Source organism: Centroberyx affinis, unplaced genomic scaffold, assembly GCF_046629955.1.
Source record: "Centroberyx affinis isolate AG114_WGS23_722 - 3 ecotype Tasmania unplaced genomic scaffold, CSIRO-AGI_Caff_v1 ptg001910l_1, whole genome shotgun sequence".
NCBI lineage: Eukaryota > Metazoa > Chordata > Actinopteri > Beryciformes > Berycidae > Centroberyx > Centroberyx affinis.
This window is the reverse complement of record NW_027280273.1, coordinates 254,854-278,505: the sequence shown is the minus strand read 5'-3', so window position 1 is coordinate 278,505 and position 23,652 is coordinate 254,854. Positions and strand designations below refer to the sequence as shown.

At 40.3% G+C, this 23,652-nt stretch overlaps 1 protein-coding gene across 1 annotated transcript in view; it reads left to right on the top strand.

The window, feature by feature from the left end:
* LOC139653296 (A disintegrin and metalloproteinase with thrombospondin motifs 7) overlaps nt 1–23,652 on the top strand; it is a gene marked incomplete at its 5' end in the record, with an annotated part of 103,884 nt that overhangs the window by 49,151 nt on the left and 31,081 nt on the right. Inside the window, 7 exons of the mRNA XM_071530291.1 lie at nt 4,825–4,966; nt 11,915–12,041; nt 13,297–13,510; nt 14,648–16,570; nt 17,243–17,395; nt 18,065–18,238; nt 19,264–19,410. Coding sequence (XP_071386392.1) covers nt 4,825–4,966; nt 11,915–12,041; nt 13,297–13,510; nt 14,648–16,570; nt 17,243–17,395; nt 18,065–18,238; nt 19,264–19,410 — 2,880 coding nt within the window. The remainder of the gene's footprint in view (nt 1–4,824; nt 4,967–11,914; nt 12,042–13,296; nt 13,511–14,647; nt 16,571–17,242; nt 17,396–18,064; nt 18,239–19,263; nt 19,411–23,652) is intronic.

The following is a 23,652-nucleotide window of genomic DNA, read 5'->3' as shown; positions in this document are numbered from 1 at the left end:
GGCAGCCTGAAAAGTGGCATCAAAGGAAGTCGGAAAAATGAAGTATGGAAATAAATCACTGCTGCAGTCAACAGCGTTGCCGTCGACAATCGAACTCCAGCTGAGGTTTGAATATTTAATTTATACATCTGTGATATTTATAGCCTATATATATAATAGTAGCCTAATATAAAGCTTGTATCGCAATTCTTTACATTTAGGTGAAGAAAAAATGGTCTCAAAATGAAAGAGAAATTAATCTTACACCAGAAAACTGTTAACCCCGTTAATTGCAAACAATTTGAAAATACATATTTATGTTAGGGATAGGCTATATGAGACATAATCGATGTAGGCCTTTACAAAATAGAATATTTTGCCATAGGCTACATATTCATACATAAGTGATGCATATGTGGCTGCATATGCTTAGATGCCAGTCAGAATATATGGTCTAATAACGATTCTCCGACTCAGCCAGATTTACTATGCTGCACCGCGAGTCCACGCTGACTGGAAAACTTGCGTACACGAGTTGAGACTTGACGTGAGATTTGATCGTAGCCTCCGCTCACGTCCAAATTGATAAATGCCAAGCTTTGCGTGGAAATGACCGTACACCCAGTTTTCTGTCGTACGTTCGTTTCGTAAATGAGGGCCCTTGTGTTTGTGTAAATTACTTAGAATGAAAGTGATGAGATTTGTTCCACCAGACGACTGAATTTAAATTCTGTTTTCTGAATTTGTATGGAATGATTGAATTTATTGAAATTGAAACTGATTATAGAAATCAAATGATGCTCTTACCAAGTTTTTATCCTATTAAAACCATATTGCATTGAAAAGTCCTAGAGATTTAGTTTTCTTTAAGATATTAAATTGATACTGGACTCTTGATTTGTTCTGACTTGACTTTGTGATCTACATTTTGACTTGAGACTTGACATTAATGTTATGGACTTGACTTGGTAATTTAGACTTGGGACTTGACTTGAGACTTGTGCCTCAGGACTTGAACAAGGTGAAATTTCACATCCCTTTATTCACATGAGTTGCATGATGCACTGCTACAATGTGATTTTTGGCCATTTTGGACAGAAAGTCCTTCTTGAAGCTGTTTTTGCTTTGCTGTGTGGGACAAATTTCTCGCTCTAGCTGAAAATGTTCAACGTGACTGAATGCCTCTTCACTATAGTTCAGGTGATCTATCTCGCTCTGTTCACCTCTTTCCAATGACATTGCATAGATGCATTCATGCTGCCTCAAAAACATATTTTCACATTCTGTCTGAACCTAGTGTTAGACTAAAGATTATATTTTGGTGAAGAGGCAATTACAGCAGTGTCAGAGAAGCCTGTTGAAAGGTTAGATAGGTGGTATAATACAAACTTCACAAAGAGCAGGTTCAGGGGTTAAGGCAGGATGTGGTGTCTACATTCTGGACTGATGCCACCGCTGAGGTAGCCATTGACGGTGTATGCGGTGCCAGTAAAAGAGGAAAAGAATTTAAAGCGAATGATTAGCTTGTATGTTAGGAAGCTGGTAAGAGCACAAGCAAACGATCATGGAACAAAGTAATACCCTTTGAAAATTCAGTTAACTGTAGGAGAGATGTACGATGTGCAGCCATCACTTCAAAGGCCCACATGTACTGTGTGTTCAGACAGGGCAATGCTTAGACCTATCCAGTCAGAATGCACAGTTAGTCTTGCGGAAGTTCGATACGCTTCGCAGATCAGACTCAAATGTTGAGTCTCTGGCAGCAGCAATTGAGAGTAAACAATTGGAAATGAACTTTTTACCCGTCAGCTGTGGTGTGATGGTGCGATGCATTTTCTGAGCTGTTGAGTCGGCTCTTTCAAGCTAACAGGGTCAGCCATCCATTAGACTCTGATTTTTTATTTTTTATTTTTTTTCTAAATATGGCTTTAATCTTGTTTTTTACTACAGGGTGTCCGCGGGGTCTTAAAAAGTATTAAGAGGTAATAAATCAATTTAGTGAAAATTAAGCCCTTAAAAAGTATTAAAAAGTCTTAATCGCCATTTTGTGAGGTATTAAATTTTGTAGCTATTTTTTCAATGTGAATAGCCTATTTGTCCAAAGAGTTTGTGTGCTAAAAGTTTACAACCGGAAACAGTAATGCATAACCCGGAAGTTAAGAGACGCCCTCTTGTGCACCAGGCGGCCTATCTGAATTCTGTTGTATTGATACAGTGGTCCATAGAAGTTATCGCAAACTAAGACTGTTTAGTTTTGCAAACTCAAAATCAATGTATAGTAAATGTAAGTTAAAGGTGTGTCGCTGATGTAACCGGTCACAGCTCGAAGTGGCGTTGAGGTCTTAAAATATATTGAAAAGGTCTTAAAAAAGGTCTTAAAAGGTATTGAATTTAACTTCAGGATTCCTGCATATACCCTGTACTATAATTAATATACAAATATATGATTCCAAAACTCACAGATTCATTGGCTGCAATCTGTTGAATTTAAAAATGTTGCAAAGGAAAATGACTTGCATTGTATGAGGCATTAGGACCCAGGGAAAGCCTCAGTGAAAAGCGTCTGGCGTCACCAATGGCGAAGATGAAGATGAACTGCTTGCAGCTAAATTGCCTCGGTCTGTGATGGGAATGACAAATGAATGTTTGTTTGAGATTGAAATATACTCAGATAAAAGCCACTGGGTCAAAAGGCTTTGAGCGCCTTTTTTAACTTACAATTATGACTTTTAAGTGCCTTGGATCTCTCTTTATTCCACATACAGTGATCTTTTGAGAATTGATTTGTCAAGGAAAATGTGACAGCTGCCATCAGGAATATTTTCATTCGTACCATGTAATTAATCAATAAGATGTTTTGGCTCTTCAAAATATTCCCAGGGAATGAAATGGTATTCCATGGCTGATGTTAAGGAATTATCAGTCTCACAAACTAGACCTAGGACTGGTTCTGGGTGAGAGATGGATGAGGATGAGGATGAGGGATGGCAGACAATCCAAGCTGCAGTCCCTGTTCAGTGCTCACAGCCAGCTCTTGTGTGCTACATTTAATTAAGACAAGAGCTTGACATGTGACCCCACACACTTGATAAAGCTCTAGGCAGCCAGCAGGTACAGTCCATCGACTCTCCCCTTATCAACAGTTGGCCCCAAAATTGGGTGGGAAAATAAAAGTTTTGATGCTTGTCTCTAGTGCTGACTTCTGGCGTGTTGGAACGGCAGGTGTTGGGGATTAATTTGGGGATAGAGAGGGAGCAACTGTGCTTGAAAGATAAGGGATTGCTCTGCCAAGTCGGGGCGATGCACCCACCAATCCAACTTTTCAAATGTTTGTCAGAGACAATTTAACAGCCTGAATTCACTGTGTGACCTACAACTGGTATTTTTTATTAGCAACTTCATGTAAGCTACCCTTTGCAGCTTTATTATAAATGTAAAACTATTTTTTACCTGCATACTGTCAGTGAGGCAACAGTGTTTCAACTGATGTTTCAGCTGAGGTGTCAACTGAGGTTTCATCTGAAGGTGTTGTACAGCAATAAGAATTGGAGCTTTAACTGTTCTACCGTCATGCATCTTCTGTCTTTCTGCCAACTGCTGTTGCATGCATGTACACACACACACACACACACACACACACACACACACAGAGGCAGAAATGCTAGAAATGAAAAATCTCGGTGTTGAAAGACAGAGACAAAGATGATCTATCTATCTATCTATCTATCTATCTATCTATCTATCTATCTATCTATCTATCTATCTGTCTGTCTGTCTGTCTGTCTGTCTGTCTGTCTGTCTGTCTATTTTTAAATATATATTACTTGATAATTATAAAATTCAGCAAGATTTTTACTGTCCCACAAAAAGTCCATAATACTGTATATCTGCAGGGGTTGATAGGGTTATTGATCTGTACCACTGACTCAACGAGATTTCTGCCTGTCAAAACTGTCGGGTCCCTACTGTTTTGGAACAAAAACTCCCCACCCATTGAAGTTTCTAGGCACTCCCAATCTCCTAGCCCACCTATTCACCACACACTCTTTTCTTATCTCCATGCTTCTTCAACTTCTCAGTGATGGGGGACAGTGCTACCAACACATTTCACCCACAAAGGCAAAAAAAATAAAATAATTTTAAAGGCTAAAAAAGCAAATAACAAAGCAGTATTATTATTCCTATATAGCAGTATTATTATTATACCTCTTCACTAGACATTTCTGTTGGATGTCTGCTCTAATTAGCTAGCTTACTCTTCTCTACTGTGAAATGTGACTTTATTGTTTGCATAAATTACAGGCTTAACTAATTCAAGGGGAATGTGTGGGGTGTGGACTGTGCTAGAGACATCAATTTCTACTTGTCACTAATGGAGGTCCATAAAAGTTATAGATTACTTGAAGATCAATAACACCACCACCAGCCCCACTAACAATAACAATAATAATGATAATGATACATTGATTTAAAAAGTGCCTTTCAAGATACTGCAGAGACACTGTAGAAAAACAGACTAAAATGTCAGACATGAGCTGGGGATATAAAGAGAGAGGATGGAATAACATTTGCCAGTGCCAGAGAGACCCATTTTGAAGATGAATAGATATGAATTTTGATATGATCTTGTAGATGAGGACTCAGTCAGAAGAGCAGTACCGACGTTTTGGGCCCATGTGATACAGAACCTAGTTTGGGTGACAATAAGGGACTCCAGAGTTGACAGTAGATAGCAGGCGCTCAGCGAGACTGGGTGAAAAACAGAAGTAGGTCACTTTCTCTGTCTTGCTGAATTGCTCTCTCTTTTATTTTCTTGTGGTTCAGAGATTGCCTTGTGTGTCACAGCTTCTCTTTCAGGAGACCAACCCAGGGGTTCGCTACGAGTACACAGTCAGTCGAGAGGGCTCAGAGGACAATGACATTCCCGTCTCTGTTTTCTTCTGGAAGTACGGTTCATGGACTGAATGTAGCGTCACCTGTGGAGCGGGTAAGAGAAAAAAAAACTTTTACTTTTATCTGTCTATCTGTATGTCTGCTCCATAATTCACCATATCTCAAAAGTAGCAATCTTTACACACTGGACAGGACTTGAAATGTGCAGTCTGTTTGATGTTGCCGTGATGAAGTTATTGATCCATTCAGTTTGTTTACTGCCTCTTCTTTTAAAATGTACTGGCTATTCCTGTGGAGTCCCTGTTTCACACCACCCCAAGAAGAAGTTACATGAATAAATGCATACTGACAACATTATGGCAGGATAATTTTGTTGAGCAGCCCTTTGAATAGCATTAGAATCATGCTTCAAATCTCTGAAAATATATATGCTGAATTCATACTTCATTTACTTCTAACATTTGATCTATGATCCAATTACTGATCACCACTGACTTTTTGTTTGGACTACGTAATAATGATGTAATGCATTTATTAGATATTGTTATCTAAAATCTATACAAAGTATTTTTAAAGAGAAAACCAAATTCTAGAGATTCAAAGGTATATTCAAATTTGTTTTTACAATATTTACAAAAGTATTCATCCATATGCCATATGTTACTCAGACTTCCTCTCCAGGTTGTCTTGCTGCTTTCTTGCATTGTAGAAACGTTCTAGAACTCCTAGTGGCCATGTTGGAAGTCCACCAAATAATTCTACTAGTCTGACTTGTTGCTGTCAACACCGTGAACACCATGGTCAACTTTTGTCGTGTGGTTGGCTGTTCCAATTAGGCAGAAAAAACGGCGGAGAAGAAATCCTTTTATAGACTATTTTCATAGCCTGGTATCCAGCCCCTATGAATCGCAGTTTTCAGCACTCTTTGAATTTGCATGGCGATTCATAAGGGGAATTATGAATCGCCATGCAAATTCTATTTTCACACATCAGAGAGAAAACCAAACCAATTGTCAGATAAAAGAAGACAACTATGGACAGCCTCAATCAATCAATACATGGTCTGCTGCTGTGAGTAATCTTAACAGCTTTCCAAATACAAGGCTTGTTATCCAAGTAAGAGTCAACAAGAAATCTTTCTCAACTTTAGAGGGAGAAATCAATTGCACACACAACATCAGCTGGTGTTGTTGCTTGAAGAAACACAAAAGAAGTATTGGTTTACATTAGTGTTAATTCATTTAGCGTTACCTAGCCTAGCTAGCTACCTATCTAGCAGGATTACTAAGGCATTAGCTCTAACGTTACTTCCCTAATCTAACCGACCAGTGGTCTAACAGGGCATCAGGGATGGTTGCAATGGTATTTATAATGATTCTGCAAAGAGCCAGTGGGTCAGCACGTTTCAAAGGGGGAGCTCTCCATCAGAATACTTGATCACAATTAAGAATATGTAGGTCACAAATGGATAGCATTTCAGTCCAATTTGTGAGGGTTTTAAATTGAAAATAAATTATCCTTTCATGTTGTTGATAAAAAATACAGCCCACGAAATGACCAAATTAGAGCAAATTAGAATGTCATGCTCTCATCCATATGCAGAGAACGAGCTTGACAGTGCTGGGAAAAAAAATACAGCCACAATGCATCCATAATTTGAGGTAGCACCCAGTTCTACTTCACCACATCAGCGCCCCTAATAGCACAGATAAGCTCTTTTGAATAATGGTTGCTCTTATTACTACTAGACACAGTGATTGTTGTTAATAAATGGGAGAGGGTACTCCATTCAAGAATATCTCTTACAATGTTCAGAAGCTAAAATCATTCACAATGCTATTTGTTTCATTCACAATACTATCTCTCATGCACCATACACTGTGGTTAAACCATGTGACCAGTCATTACAGCCTGCAATGTCTTGTGACTCTTAAATACCCTTTGTGACTCTTAAATACTCTTTATATTGGTCCATATCAGCCCGTTTGTTTTTCCTGTAACAATATAGACAGCAAAATATCTCTGTATTTTATTACTAATTACTCAAAGTAATTTGTCTAAAATCTGTTATTCAACACTTGGAGCCAGCTTGTAAATTGTTGCCATTCAAAAGTGTTTAATCTTCATTGAACCTGGAGAACCACCATGGCTTTGGCTCACCATGGCTTGGACAGGCCTTTTGAAGTAAAATGTTTTGTTGGAAAGTTTGATTCTTGTACAAATGGCTCAAAACTTTGGTACAGGCTGTGGCAACAAGCTGCCTGAGAATTATTATGATCTGGCACAAGTTTTTCGGTCACATTATTTATTTTTTGATTTGGTGACCACACTTCAGGATACTTGAAACAAACTATGTGGCTACGCTACTGTGCAACTGCTTTAGGATCACAGAGAACCACTGGCCTCAATGTTGCAAAGTAAAATTCCTCAGGTCAATATTAATCATCACCAGAGTCTGTGAGCAAAGAGAAAATACCTCCAGAACCCAAGCTCTATTTTTGCCCTGCTGCTACTCTTTTGTTAAGAACAAAAGAGAAGGCAGTGTTTACTGTAACTTCACTATTCTGTAGAAAGAACGCAAGGATGATCCTGGGACACCATCCGTCTATTTCAAAACAAGGTCGGCTGGCTCTGTCAAATAGCTTTTTTTTTGTTTTCTTTTCTTTTATCCTCAAGTTTTCAAAATGTCACAGCTGCACAGCCTCCTGGAGCTGTGTTCCTGTTGTGTTCCTGAGTGAGGTGCCCATCACACTGACAAACAGTCAGCACATAGAAAACACTGCTCACATTGCAATGAAAATGGGGAGAGATGAGTTGCCAAAAAAGTAGGAGGGTACTCATCTTTGGTTCCCATCTTTGGTTTAGGTGGTTATACCACTGGTTGCACAGGTGCTCTTTTCTGTTTGATGTCCATGCAATTTTTTAAAGTTACAGGTTTATTTAGGAACACTGCCTGACACAAGCTTACTAGCCTACCAATTCCAATATTGGATGTTAGCTAGCAAAGAAGATAGCTAAACAAAGTTATGAAAACTGTGCTAAAGGTGATTATAGCTACTTACCAAGACTCATGAGTACCCAATTGTTGGGTGATGACTTTCCAAGTTAGTTTCATTGTGTTAAAGTTTCGATAATCCCTCCCAAGATGAAAATTTTGACAGCTCCTGGTGTTCAAAGAGAAGCAATAGCTGCTCATCCATCTTTGCACGGTTAAAGACAAATCCTCCCCCTTGTCATTCATTGGTTATCCGTTGCTGTTTGACAGGTGATCCGTGCTGCGGCGCCTGAAAAGTTGAACTATTTTCAACTTTTTCCATCCCACACTCTGTGACCAAAAAAACGCCAGCCACTTCTCACAGTTCTGGCAGGGGGCCAGCACGAGCCAACACATCATTTCATTAAGACGACCTTCAAAATGAGTTCAAAGCGTCTCCCTCTAGCGGCCTTTCTCAGTGTGAACGGCCTCTCAAAGGGCTGTTTTAATTTGAAAGCACTGTGCAGAGGGCCTCTTCATTATGAGTGATCAGACAGCTTTTGCAGCCACTTCATCTGTGCAAGGCAATTTTTTCTCATCTATCTCCATCCATGTTTGAGAATGGTTTATAAGGATATTGATAGATAAATGTGTAAATGCATCTTGCTGTCATAGCATTTCTTCATGCTCCTGGAACTCCCATGATAGAGATGGTTTGATATTTATGACCTGATCAAGTAAGACCAAAGGCCACACTGAGCCGGATGCCTCTCTCTCTGCTTGGAACTAAAACAAACACGTAATTAATGATAAGCTGTGACCAGCATGGCTCTGTGAGAAGGCATGGCAGTCACGTCACATTTCTTTGTTTCAGTGAGTGGCTTCAATCAGGAAATTGCTGAACTCTTGGCACAATTAAAAGGTTACTTTAGGCTATATACTAATTTATAGGCACAGAGCTGACAAGACAGATAAACTAGGCTACAGAGCAATCTAACCCAGAGAAAAAGATGTAGGCTAAAATACAGCTTAAAAACACAGAGCGCAAACCTCTATAATATATGCATGCATGTACATGCATGCATATACCGTCTGTGCAATGTTATTGCACAGAAGCATACACACATGCATACAGACATGCATACACACACACACACACACACACACACACACACACACACACACGCATACACACAGTACACAGAAACTGTCTTTTGGGAGTCCATTGTGAAATGCCAATGAGCCAAAATGCCTTTGAGGAAATAATGGATGCACTGATAAGGATAATCACGGCTGCAATCATAGTTTTTGAAGAAAAGAATCCGCATACTGTAATAATGCTCCTCAATAGTGAATTTGTCACATTCACTTCAACATTTCTCCACTCTACTTGTGACTTCACTTATGCGTAACAGTGCGTAGTTGCTGCTGTGCTGTTGCACGTAAATCCGCCTTAAAGGACATTTTCAGTTGTAATGGGTGAAACATATCAAAGGCTGCCTCACATCAGCATGCCATATTTCTAATGTATACTTAATACATTAGAAATTACTGTAGTAAACTATTCCCACTCACTGATAACAAAATTTAGCTTCAGTGGCTGTTGTTTCTCTTTTTTCCATGTGGAAGTGAAAGCAATTTCCTCAGCGATTTTTTCTATTGTCACATATTTCTGCACTTAACTTTCCACACAGCACTTCTGCTCTTCAGCCTTAGCTGTACATGAATTATAAATGTTTCTTCACAAAACCAATGATGAGTAATATATAGTAGCGACTAAAAAAACAAAACACCATCTAATAAAATCTTAATTTCTTCGTCTACGTTTTAAAAGATTTATTTAGTCGCCGCATATTTGTAGTGATGAAATACCTCTTTCCTCAGATGAAAATGCTGAGCCAACATCCCACATAAACAAATGTGGAAAGGGATATAGCATTTCATGAGGCTGAGACATTTTGCAAGGACATCAGGAAAAAAATAATGCCCGCATTACATCCTTGGCTTTTTAAAATGATTATTTTATAGCATGTCTGCTTTATTCCGATGGTGAGTTTGTTTGACAGTTGAGAGGCAGGAGGACAAGAGAGATGGAAGAGGGAGAGTGTGAGTGTGTGTAATATGTTTGAGAAATAGATGTAGTTCACAAGTTCTCTTCTACTCAGATCGTTCAATTGCCAGGATACTCCCTGCACTCTTAGAATATTTGATGCCTATTAAGAGACACTGCAGTATGAAATATGTGATTTTGAATGTGTGAAATTTGCCTCTGTGCCCAGTGTGAGAACATGACTCATTCATTTTAAATCTACTGGGTCCCCAATATATTCTGAAGAATTTTGTATTGAAAACTTTTGCCCATTATGTTATCAAAAGAGTCTCCAATGTAAGGAAAGCTCCATAACATAGTGTGGGTTTGTAGGATAGTAGTGTAGAGAACCACTGCCTTATAGAGTATACAGTGATTCCTTTCATGGTGCAGCTTGCCAGTACTTTCCCTCTGTCTCTCTCCAATTCTGCACATCGGCAGTCCATTATTAAATGATTTTCTGTCAACCGGAGTCCCCTTTCTGTTTCACCTGTTTTCTCCTTCCATCTGGTTTTCTATCTAACTTCGCTCTCTTCTCCTTTAAGAGATCTTGCCTAAGGTGTAAATTAGCCATCAAACATGTATTGTGGCCCTCAGCAGGCCCTGTGCAAAGGGCATGGAGAGGTGAGAGGAGGCTCCTGCTCTGATGGGATGGAAATCCCCCCAGGAGGGCGAGGGTAATGATGTAGTGAGGAGGAGATAAATCTGTCACAGCCTTAAGGGACGACTCCTTTTGTGTGCTGCTTTCTGTTCTGCTGTTTGAAACTTCCACCTTATATACTGTAGATGTGACGCTTTTCAGTGTGGTACAAATCAATATGTGTTTATCTCCCGTCTTATTTCAGATGGTAATTATATTTTAGACTTTAGAGGTATTTTGAAGGAAATTGATTTGTGTTTCAGTACCCTGCATGTTTTGGTTAGAGAGAAATTGGAAAGAATTTTATAGTGCAGTTAGTGCAGTAATGCAGTTAGCTTTAGCTGCAATTTATATACAATTTATACACCAGTAATGGGTATTTAGTTGTAGTATCTTTGAATGAACAGACATTAGGTCTCCTGTTCTAATATGGATATTACTCTGAACATGTTTCACACTAATTGCTGTTTTAACCAAATTATAAAGATTTCTTATATGAATGAAATTTTATTTTCATGTCATGCCAAATTAATGGCCCATGCCACATGAGATTACATGACACAGTGTTTTGAAACAAAAAAAATTACCATATAGGGCAAGGCTCAGATGGAGAGGGAGCCCACAATCACATCACAATCACATTTTGGCATCTTTCACATCTCCTAAGCTTTTGTTCAAAATGCAGGAGCTAGGATTTTAACTGGTACACACTGACAAAATGACATCACTCCAATTCTGGCACATACAGAATTCAATGGTTACCTATTAAATTTAATTGATTTTAAGAATTTGCTGGCCACATTTAAAGCCCAGTTAGGTCTGGCCCCAAAATATATCACAGAGACGGGTTTTTGCCTTCAGGGCCTCTAGGCTTTGGAACTGAGGAGTTTAGTTTTATTTCAGACTTCTGATTTGGAAAAGACGGAATAGGGTTTCAGTGTCATTCACTGGCTTAACTCCCGGCCAGTTTAAACTAATGAAATCCTTCAGCAATCCACTGATTACTGTAATAAACTTTGAGTGTATAACACTTTGAGTGTTAAGTATTTTATAATCCAAACTGAAGCATGAAAGCTAACTATAAAGTGAAAAAACATATTAGGTGTTAACATTTATTTTTGTTCTGCCATGTGCCTTCGGTTTTTCTGTTTTGATCTTCAGTGTTTGATGTGTATCCATGATTTTAGATGTTTGTAGTATGTGTGTTAATATCTAGGAGAGTGTGTGCATCTGAGTACAAGTGTGTATGTGTGTGAGTGTGTGTGTGTGTGTGTGTGTGTGTGTGTGTGTATAAAAGCACATTTCAAACAGCTGTTTCCCTCTCTCGCTTGTGTTCCAGGTGTTCAGCGGCAGATTGTTCACTGCGTGGAGAGGACATCTGGGATTGTGGAGGAGCACTTCTGCGACCCCTTGACCCGACCCGACGATAAACAGGCCAGCTGTAACAAGGAGCTTTGTCCAGCTATGTGAGTAACCCCCCAGACAAGATTTACTCACAAAATGACACCTGCAGCACCCACCAAGATACACACACACACACACACACACTAACATGAAGACACACATACTTCACCCCTTGAACTGGAGACACAAATTGTCTATCAAGCATGCAAGGACACACAAAAAATCTAGATTCCTTTCAGCCTTTTATTGACATTCTTATAAGGAACAGTTCACCAAAACCAAGGTTACATACCTACATTTGCACTGGAGTCATGGTTCAGTATTTTTGTACACGCAAGAAGAAGTGCCAATGCCATTGAAAAACGTATTTCCACTTATCCTTGCACTCTTACAAATCCAGTTCGAATCCATAAGTTACAGTCATTCCACTCAGAAAGATTACACACAGTGACCAGTGCTGCTTCTTTCCCCCTGTACTCCACGTGAACAGAGTTTAGCTATGGGAGCCGGCCATTAGTCTCCTTCAACTCTTTCTGCTGATTTCGCCACCTTGGCTGCTCCTAATGAGAGCGACATGGAACTGTACCTGTACCTGTACCTGTACCTGTACCTGTACCTGTACATGCGATGAGAGGCCAGGTGCCATTCAACTAAATAAGGGCATTTATTTTTAAGGCTCCTTCTGATTGGAATAATTTACCAGGTCACTTACGATCTCTAACTTCACTTAGTATATTTAAAATCACTTTATTTTCCCATCTTAAAACTAACTGCTCATGCTTTGAATGAATTTATTTATTTGTTTGTCATTATATGTATGTGTGTATATTTTTATATATACATATATGTGTACTGAGGATGTATGTATGTATGTATGTATGTATGTATGTATGTATGTGTATGTATATATGTCTATATATATGCATATGTATTTTTTTGTTTTTGATTAACAGTCATAGGTTATGTTAAGTGTTTTTGTGTTGTTGTTATTGTTGTTGTTATTGTTGTTTATTGTTGTGTCTTTGTCTTGCGTCTTATGTTGCAGGACCCCCTTGAAAACGAGATGCTACATCTCAAGGGGTTTTATCCTGCGAATTAAATAAATAAATACATTTCCAACAACAAATAACCATAGTGTACACATATATAGCCCAAAGCTTGCAAAATTCATATTTTCTTGGAGAAGAAAACTAGGATAACTCACACATTGTGCAGGTGCATAGGAGTATAGGTAAGGCATCTAAGAAGAAAGACATTTGCACACACTGCTCTTGTATTACACACCATTTGTTGCATCTGTTGTGTTTCGTCCTGTAGATGGTGGGTGGGGGAGTGGCAGAAATGCTCGTCCAGCTGTGGGAGCTCTGGCCTGGCTAAAAGGACAGTGATCTGCATCCAGGCAGTGAGTGTGGAGGAGCAGAGAGCCATGCAGCCCATCGAATGCAAACACACGCCCAAACCTGAGTCAACATCCTCCTGCAACACACACATTCCCTGCCCGGCAGACTGGACCACAGGTGGCTGGTCAGAGGTGAGTCTGCATTGGGAGAGGAGGTTTGTCAGCTCCCAGGGCTGAAAAAAGAGCTGTTTAGCATGAAATGAAAATAGTGATTGTTCTGCATCTCACAAGGCAAACGGCTATTAAAGGTTAAGGTATACTTGGCTGTTACCTCTGAAAATCAGGGTCCGTTCTTCTAAGCTGTGAGTTCATATCCATTTAATGTCTTGCATGATTTTTTTTTTTTTATCTTTCACCATGTTTTGTGTGCGGTTTACTGTACAGTTTACAGCCAGAAATTTAGGAGTAATTTTCATGCTGACTGGATAAATCCGGTTATTTTCACCCTAGGCGTTACTTTCTTAATTTTGCCATCAGGACGATTAATTGTGTTGAAAATGTCATTACACTGCAGAGCCTTCATACATCTAGGAGCGCTGCTGTCCCAACACACACACACACACACACAGGGCTAATGGTAATCTTCAACAGTTGAATGGAAAAGGCAATTAAAACATGTCTTGTCAACACAGCATACAGTCTTTTTTCATTAGTAATAGGAGAAAATCATTCAATCTAATCATATTAAGACTTGTGGAGTAAATCTCTTCATTTTGGCATCAATCACAATCACATTTTGGCATCTTTCACATCTCCAGCTTTTGTTCAAAATGCGGGAGCTAGGATTTTAACTGGTACACACAGACAAAATGACATCACTCCAATTCTGGAGTAGTTACCTATTGAATTTAATTGATTTTAAGAATTTGCTGGCCACATTTAAAGCCCAGTTAGGTCTGGCCCCAAAATATATCACAGAGACGGGTTTTTGCCTTCAGGGCCTCTAGGCTTTGGAACAACTTGCCTGAGGAGTTTAGGCTAGCAGAATCACTTATCATCTTTCAAATAACTTATTAAAGCTTTCTAGACTTCTAGACTAGGCTTTTTTACGTGACATCTTTTCAGAGACATCCTACTGGTTCTACTGTTTTACCCTCTATCCTTATCTTATCATTTTCTTGTATTTACTTGTTTGGATTTATTTTATGAGGTGGTTCCTTTTCATAGAGTGATAAAGTATATTTTAAACTCTGTTCATAAGTTTAGCACGCAGTGTCCATGCAGCCGCTCCTACATAACCAGTGATGTTTTGTCTTGTCTCCCCCACAGTGTTCACTGACATGTGGAGGTGGTGCGCGTCAACGAAATGTAACCTGCTCCAGAAACACAGGTGTTGACTGCGACCCACAAAAGAAGCCCACTGCTCTCGCCTCATGCCACATTCAGGACTGTCCACAGGTGGTGGATATTTTTGGAGGTAGCGACTGGTCAGGAAGCGGATGGTCCAGCAAAGACGTCTCCAATGAAATCAACTCCATACCTGAAGCCAACCCTCTTCCCAAATACAGTACCACCAGGGGCCAGCCGAAGAATCATAATGACCTGAATAACATTATCGAGGCAGATTTCTCCCACCACAGTCACAATGAAAATACGAATCAAAATAATGTTCAAGTGGACGATTTTTACTACGACTATAACTTCATCAACTTCCACGAAGACTTGTCATATGACTTTGACTCTGGGACCAATGGAAAAGATACAGGGGGAAAAAGTGGATTTGATCCTTCACAGGAGTCCAAGCCAAACCACAGTATGAAAGAAAACATAAACAGGGAAACTACAAGAGCTCCCACAACTACCTCATCCATTTCTACAGTTTCTAAGACTACTGCCTACCCTTTGAAAATTGAGAAACAACAGGACGAGAATCTAGACAATGACGAGGAGAGTGGAAAACCACCAACAGAGAAATCTGTTGCAGTTCATTCTGAAAATCCAGATGTTTTTCTTTCTGAGGACTATTTTCTGCCTGTCTCCACCACTTCCTCACCACCATTTTCTGCAACTAGGTATTCACTGAAAGAGAGACATGACAATCTTGGTTGGCCTGAAAACATTAGCACATTGCCTAGTCTAGCATTCACTACAAAAGAGCCAACTCAGGATGCAGAATGGGGGCAACATGGAGAGGAAGCTGAAAATAGCTATAAAGATTTTATTGAGGGGGAAAATCGTACTGAGGATGTCATTGTTACACTAAAATATACTGCTATCACTCCAGTCAGTCAAACTAATAAAGACGGCACCCCAGCTACACCAGTGAGTTCTGAGGAGATTGAGGATCTTGATAATTTGTACAATTACCATGGTACCACAATTACCATACCAAAAAGTACAATGAGACCAGATATCTCTGGCTCCCAAGGAGATGTGGAGAGTCCAGAACCACCTTTAGGTTCTCCCTCTCATGAAACTGTATTTCAGTTTGAGACCCATGAGACGATCACTCAAGTCCAACTGGATGAAAGTACCTCAGAAATACCTCAGACAACCAGTCTGCCATCTGACTCATCAACGATATCTCCAACTGCCCTCATACTGGAGAATTTGGACTTGGATCAAATTAATTTTGATATGGACACAAATGCTAAAAGTCAGGGCAATTCAAGGGTCACCGACCCAGACCTCGGTGTGACCTCACTTCCTGCCTCTCAGGAGTCCACTACTCTCCCCATTTTCTCTCAGCCAGTCTCAGGAAACCAAGAGGCCTCTGATGACACCTCATCAATAACTGGAACAGACTTCTTACCTTCTACGCAACTGGAGGGAGGCACTCAGCCTTCACCATTTTTCACCACAACAGATTCCCAGCCAGCTACAACTGGACAAGTACCTACAAAATCTACCTTGGTTGAGATGCCGCCGCCTCTTGGAACAACTTTCAAAGCCCCATCCTCATACGATTGGATTGATTTTGACTACAATGAAATCGTCATCCCCCCTCCGCTGAGAGATAAGGGTAACAGCCATCCTCGCCCTTCATACCAACTTCCAACAACTTCCACAGCTGCCACTGCTCAGCGCAGCACGACGCCAGCACCGAACATGCGCTCCCCAGAACCTGCCATGCCCACTTTGCCAACCCGTCCTCCTACTCTGTGGCCAGTTCCAATGCCAACATCAGTCCAAACCCCAGCCTCCACACATGTCACCACAGCTGCCTACTGGGTCACCGGCAACTGGAGCGCAGTGAGTTCTGCCCCTATTTGCATGCATTCCACACATTCTGCTGGTGTACTTATACTGTGGGGGAGGAACAGAGCTCGGTTGTGTCTCACTATTAATGTCTCTATCTGCTTTTATTATGCTGACATAGTCTCTACTGCAGGTCCTGGCACAGCTTAAACTAAATTCTCCCAGTGTTTTGAGAGAGCTTTTTCCCGGGGCTAACGCTCAAATGTCAATAAACTAGCTCAAGTGTCCTGAATTCTTATGGGATGTTTCACATACATTTGCTTCTTCTTGGGCTCCTGTTGTGCTCTACATAAAATTCAGAATTACAATTTATTTGCATGTCATGAATAAATCTAAAAATAAAATTTAAGGGATGTTAAACTTTGGTAGTACTTTGGGATGTGTAGCTTCCTGGCCCCAAAACTGGCGATTCTCTGTTATCTGATGCTCAGCTCGCTGATGCTCAGCTCGCTGATCGCTGATTTTGGGGTGACATCATGTCCAGGAAGCTACACAACCCAAGGTACTACCAAGTTCAACATCCCTTTAATGTTGATTCTGATACACATGAATCTTATAATGGTTATCTTATATGGCTTGCATTGTTGTCTGTGAGCTCTGTTTTGCATGCTAGAGCCTTTGAAACTCTAATCATCAAGTGTGTCACTGTGCTGTGCTTGTTGGCAGTGCTCCACCAGCTGTGGTCTGGGTGCCATCTGGAGGGCATTGGCCTGCAGCACCGGCTCCAACTCTGACTGCGACCCGGCCAAAAGACCTGTGCCGGCCCGACGCTGCTACCTGCGGCCCTGTTCCACATGGAAAATGGGGGAGTGGACTAAGGTCAGGCTGCTTATTCTGAGATGATAATGCTTATTATGCTGTAGTATAGGTGGTTTTTATGTTGCTAAAATGGGCTTTACTATGATAAGAACAATGTTCTTGAAAAGTGAGGTGTCATACAATACTTGGTGGAAAGACAGACAGACTCTGAATTTATCAGAGAACAAAGGCTTTCACCAAGGTATTTCGATTTGATTTGATTTGAGTTAATTTTATTATAGTGTTGTACACCATACTGGTGCCCAGCCCACATACTGTAGGTTTACAAGACACTGTGAGTGAAACAAAGTGATAAAACAAAAGGTGCAATGCTAAATACACAGAATGCATGTTGTCCATCTACAATTCACTTTCAAATTTCATTACAAACAATAAAGTTCAGTATCGTAGTATCCAATATCTCATTCAGAATTCAAAATAAATAAGGATTCCTCCCTTCTTTTCCATGCCTTAGAGATATATTGGGCAGTGAGAAAGTCATAGTTTCTAAACAGATATAAGTCTTTGATTATCCTCCATCAGAAATAAATGACAGTGAATCTCAAATCATTTTATAAAGCATGATATAAAACAGTGAATTTCATTTTCAATCTCATTTAAGCCGTGTTTATTAGTAGTTTCCAACACCTCATACTGTTTGAATGATGATCATGCTATGTGTTATACCAGTGCTCCAACAATTGTGGAAGCGGTGTGACATTACGAGAGGTCCAGTGTTTTGACATGCGGGACCAGAGGCTCCTCCGACCATTCCACTGCCAGGCAATTTCCCCCAGGCCCCGAACCAGAATGACCTGTAACCTTCAGCCATGTCTGGACTGGTACACCTCCTCCTGGGGACAAGTGAGTACCCGAAACCAACAAAGGAGAAACAAAAAAAAAAAAAAGTTAAAATGGTGATTATGCTGAGATTGTAGAAAAAAATGCTGTAATTTATGTGCATACACAGGTGCACATAAATGGATGGTGAGTGTGTCCAAGCTTATTAAAAAACAATATGAGACTTAAGACAAAAAAAACTGCATGTAGAGTCTCATATTCTGGATTTTGTCAGGCTTATCAGGTTTCAAACTGAATAAGATGCGCTGTGCAGTGGAAGGTAATGCAGCTTTGAATTGAATATATCATAACATACTGTATGTGAAAATATAACTGGCACACTGGGTTTCTCCTTGTCATTATGAAAGGAAGTCAATGTGGATTGGTGAAATTGGACAAATACAGCAGTGCCAAAACTGATAAACCTATTTTTTCTTTGAAACCTCATCAAATTTGAGGATCTTGATAATTTGTACAATTACCATGAAAAAAGTACAATGAAACCAGATATCTCTGGGTCCCAAGGAGATATGGGGAGTCCAGAACCACCTTTAGGTTCTCCCTCTGAAGAAACTGTATTTCAGTTTGAGACCCATGAGACGATCACGTAAATCCAACTGGATGAAAGTACTTCAGAGAGACAAAAAAATACATGTTGATTCTGATATTCTGGATTTAGCACCTGCTGAGTTTCTCAGGTTTCAAACAAAATATAACAGGCCAACTTTAAGTGGGTTTTTCCATTTGGGAAGTCAATGTGAATGGAAAAATTGGACAGGAGAAACTATTTCCCCCCCCCACCCCGGAGTTGAAAGCACAATCCACAGAACAAGCACTTTTATTAAGTCTGAATCACACCCGTAGAAACCTTTTACTGCTTACCAACTTATTTTCCACCCCTACATATGTACAGCCTTGTCTGAAAGCACAGAACACTATGGCTTAGAGTGGCTATAACAATATAGCATGTGTGTGATTGTGTGTGTGTGTGTGTGTGTGTGTGTATGTGCTTTGTGTGTGTGCTTTGTGTGTGTGTGTGTGCTCCTCAGTGCTCTGAGGTGTGTGGGGGAGGGGAGCAGCAGCGTATGGTCACCTGTCCAGAGGAGGATCGATGTGACAAGAACCTTCTGCCCAGCAACATCCAATCCTGTAATAGTCAACCTTGTGTACAATGGCTAACTGGGTCTTGGGAACAGGTACAATACATAAATACACACACACACACACACACACACACGTGCACACGCACACACGCACATACGCACACACACACACACACACACACACACAAAGCACAAAGCACAAACAAACACAAGACAAGAGGGCACAATCCAGCATGATTCATAGATGTGATTCGTGAAGAATTGATCGCCTCCTATTGATTTATCTGTGATGTGGTAGTGTAAACACAAAAAAATGCATTTTGAGGAACTTATATATATATATATATATATAGAGAGAGAGGGAGAGAGAGAGAGAGAGAGAGAGAGAGAGAGAGAGAGAAATATAGATTTAAAAAAATAAAATTTGAGAGAAATAAGCCTTTTGTGTGCATAGAAAAAGTCTTAGATCTTTTATTTCAACTCATGAAAAATGGGAGCAAAACCAAAAGTGTTGCGTTTATATTTTTGTTCAGTGTACATTACATCAAAAGCCAGTAGCGTAATGAGTCAGCGCCGGGCCCCAACGCAAGATGGTCAAAGCGGGCCCTGCCCATCACAATCAGGGCTTGACATTAACTTTTTTGCTCACCAGCCACTGTGGCTAGTGGTTTTCCAAAGTTACTAGCCACTCAGCATTTTCACTAGCCACAATTTTGTTGTTGGGAAATTACGTTTTATTTGATTAAAGTTGACTGTGGAGTGTGGGCATCATACTCAGTGTTTCCCACACATAGACTTTACTTGGGCGGGCCGCCCAGGTATATTAACGGTCGCCAAAGTATATTTGGCGACCCATTTTAGCTTTTTTTATTTTTATTTATTTATCCATCCGAGAGAACGACGCCATCCGCAATCGATTATATATCGATCTTGTTGTGGCGGCCCGCCACAATATCAGCACTGACCACCACAATATTTTTTTTTTTCCACTATTTAATTGTAGAATTCCGTGTAGCGCATTGATTCGCCCCTAATTGCTCTGCGCGCTCTCTCTCGCTCTCTTTCTCTGTATCTCGCTCTCTTTCTCTGTATCTCGCTCTCTCTCTCTCTGTCGCTCACTCTCTCTCTCTCTCTGTATCTCGCTCGCTCTCTCTCTCTGTCGCTCACTCTCTCTATCTCGTTCTCTCTCTATCTGTCGCTCACTCTCTCTATCTCGTTCTCTCTCTATCTGTCGCTCACTCTCTCTGTCACTCACTCTCTCTCTCTCTATCTCGCTTGCTCTCTCTCTCTGTCGCTCACTCTCTCTCTATCTCGTTCTCTCTCTCTGTCGCTCACTCTCTCTCTGTCGCTCACTCTCTCTCTCTGTATCTCGCTTGCTCTCTCTCTCTGTCGCTCACTCTCTCTCTATCTCGTTCTCTCTCTCTCTGTCGCTCTCTCTCTCTCTATCGTTCTCTCTCTCTGGCGCTCACTCTCTCTCTATCTCGTTCTCTCTCTCTCTGTCGCTCACTCTCTCTCTCTCTGTATCTCGCTCTCTCTCTCTCTCTGTATCTCGCTCTCTCTCTCTCTCTGTATCTCGCTCGCTCTCTCTCTGTCGCTCACTCTCTCTATCTCGTTCGCTCTCTCTCTCTGTCGCTCACTCTCTCTCTCTCTCTCTCTCTGTATCTCGCTTGCTCTCTCTTTCTGTCGCTTGCTCGCTCACTCGCTCACCGGACCCATCTGTTCACCTCCCATTACACACGCGGGCATGAGGGATATTTTGTAACTCTTCTAACGCAGTAGTACGCATGTGTCCATAATCACCATAACCCAGAATTCCGCGGGGCGGGGGCACATTTTGCACATTTTTGAACATCAAATCGCCCATTAATCGTTATTTAAACTTAATTTAGAAATGTAACATAGAGGAGTCAGTAAACTATATGTAAAACTGTTTTATGTTATTGTATTGTTATTTATTTGGTGAATGAATGACATCAAGTATGTGACACCATGGAGCAAATGACTTGGCTCATTGAGTACTATAAATATTTCCCGCTTACCATTGAAGTGTAGTGGCTGCGTGTATACTGTAGACTCAGTGCTCGAGTTTTTATGATACGATAGTGGTGAGATAAAGAGGGGCCTGTGTGTGCGGGCCCTAAACTGTTGCGGGCCCCAATGCAGCTGCATTACCTGCATATATGGTAGTTTCGCCGCTGCTAAAAGCACCGTGTCCATGGTAGCCATACTTCCATGTTTGCCAGTTCTCCCTTCTGATTAGTTCCGACTACATTGAAAACATCATTTGGCAGACTAGACTAGTTTCTGTTTTGGCTGTGAGTCGATGAGAGAGTCTGCAGAAGATTTAGGCAAAACAGCGTCATGTTTTAGGTCTTGATAAGCTACAGATAGCAGCGTGAGATCCAGACCGGTCTTTACATTAGTAAAAAACAACTTTGTTTAGCAGCTGCTCCCGTGTGGCACATGTATGCACAGAATGCTAATATTGTAATTTTAGTCAGTTGTAGGCATGTGTGAGATATGTAATTTTTTTAATTTATATTTTTCAAATAGAATACAAGAAATTAAAAGATTTACAGTTTTCGTACTGTATTTTTATATGCTCTCATGGTCGGCAAGTGTGTGTTTATGTCAAGAAGAATTTTCCTGAATCAAACAACTGCACCCTGTGCTGTCAGAAATCTCATGGCGGTCATCCAGTAATTACATGAGTCACACTGGGTATAATGCCGCTTCATCCCATTTTCACTTTCTCCCTTCATCTCCCCCTCATGACTTGGCACCATCCCTGCTCCCCAGGAGCCAGCAGGCAGACGGGGATTTCAATACAGAGAGTCTCTTTAATCCCTGAACCACAGCAGCCGTGGCAAAAGACCCTTTCGGAGTCTGAAATTCAAGTCTTTCATCTGTACACTGAGAGAGCACACACACATACACACACACACACCGTTAAGCAAAAACACATCTACACCATCATTTACGTCATACAAATACACACTAATCATTATAAACGCAATCAAACATATACTGTCATACTGTCAGTCTCAGTTGCTATCAGACTTTATACCTGTTCGCATGACAAGTTATTAATTCGTATCCTGCTAAAGTTGACAGCCAAATATTAAGGCTGACGTGGCAAGTATCATGACAGGCAAACATAAATACAAAATGAATGTTAAGGTTCGGTTCATTGACAGCGTAAAAATGTGTCATTCGGATGCAAATTTACGACTTTAGGATGAGTGTTCATGCATGTGCAAGCATGTTTTTCCTGCTTTGCCCTGCCTTGCTGTGTGCACCTATAAAGACACTCAGTGCCCAGTGGGTAAATTTCATCACCTGTCCTCTCCATATTCTTCTCGTCATCCCACTTTGAAGTGCCAAGTCAAGGTTTAAAGTCATTTCACAGATTGTTGAGAACAACTAATTGGAGAAAAAGTCTGGAAATGTTAGAATTTGTACAGTCAAAGAATAATAATTACTGGCTAACAAACTCTAGGAATAACTGCCAGTGATGTGGTTCATTCAGTTTTTCAATGCAGTATTGTCAAAAACATTAACCAACTTTTTCCAACTCACTCTTGACTCACTCTCTCTTTTTGTGTCTCTCTCAGCTGTAATTTAAAACAGACAAATGTAAACTCAGTCAAAAACAGGTTTTATGGTGTAATTTTTAACTCAACTCTCATCCTATCCGAGGAACATACAGTATATACTGAGATGTCAGCATTACATTTTAGCATTTCATACGATTAGAAACAACTTAATATTTACAAAGTTAATAAAGGCACCTGTTGAATTTCAGTAATATCCAATATGCTTATCTATTTTAATTATAAAATATAATAAAAGCTGTTTTCTCAGCCCCCCTGGTGTCCATACATAACTAAAGTGTGTCAAATCAGAAATGGACATTTTGAACATCACCATATAATTTCAGAACATAATATTTTATTCATTCTTATTTCAAAGTAAAATTTAAGCAGATTTATTACTGTAAGAGCTAGCCTTAACATTTGAAACTACTGCATAAATGTTTGCTCTCCCTCCATGACGTTTCCTGTATTATTAGTCAAAGTAACATACAGAAAGAGGTTGAAAGCATGTATGTATGCTAACAATGATAATGAAATCTGATTATTATACTGCAATCCCTGACTCATCATATGTCATCATCACATTCTAGCCCATAGAATATCCGTCGCCTGTTTCTCCCTTTGGATGCTGTGTGGCAGCTGATGACATTTACTGCATTGTGCCTCATCCCTCATATTTCAATATCCCATATCTAACTTTTCAAAAGCACGGGATCACCTGATAATTATCTGTCCTTTC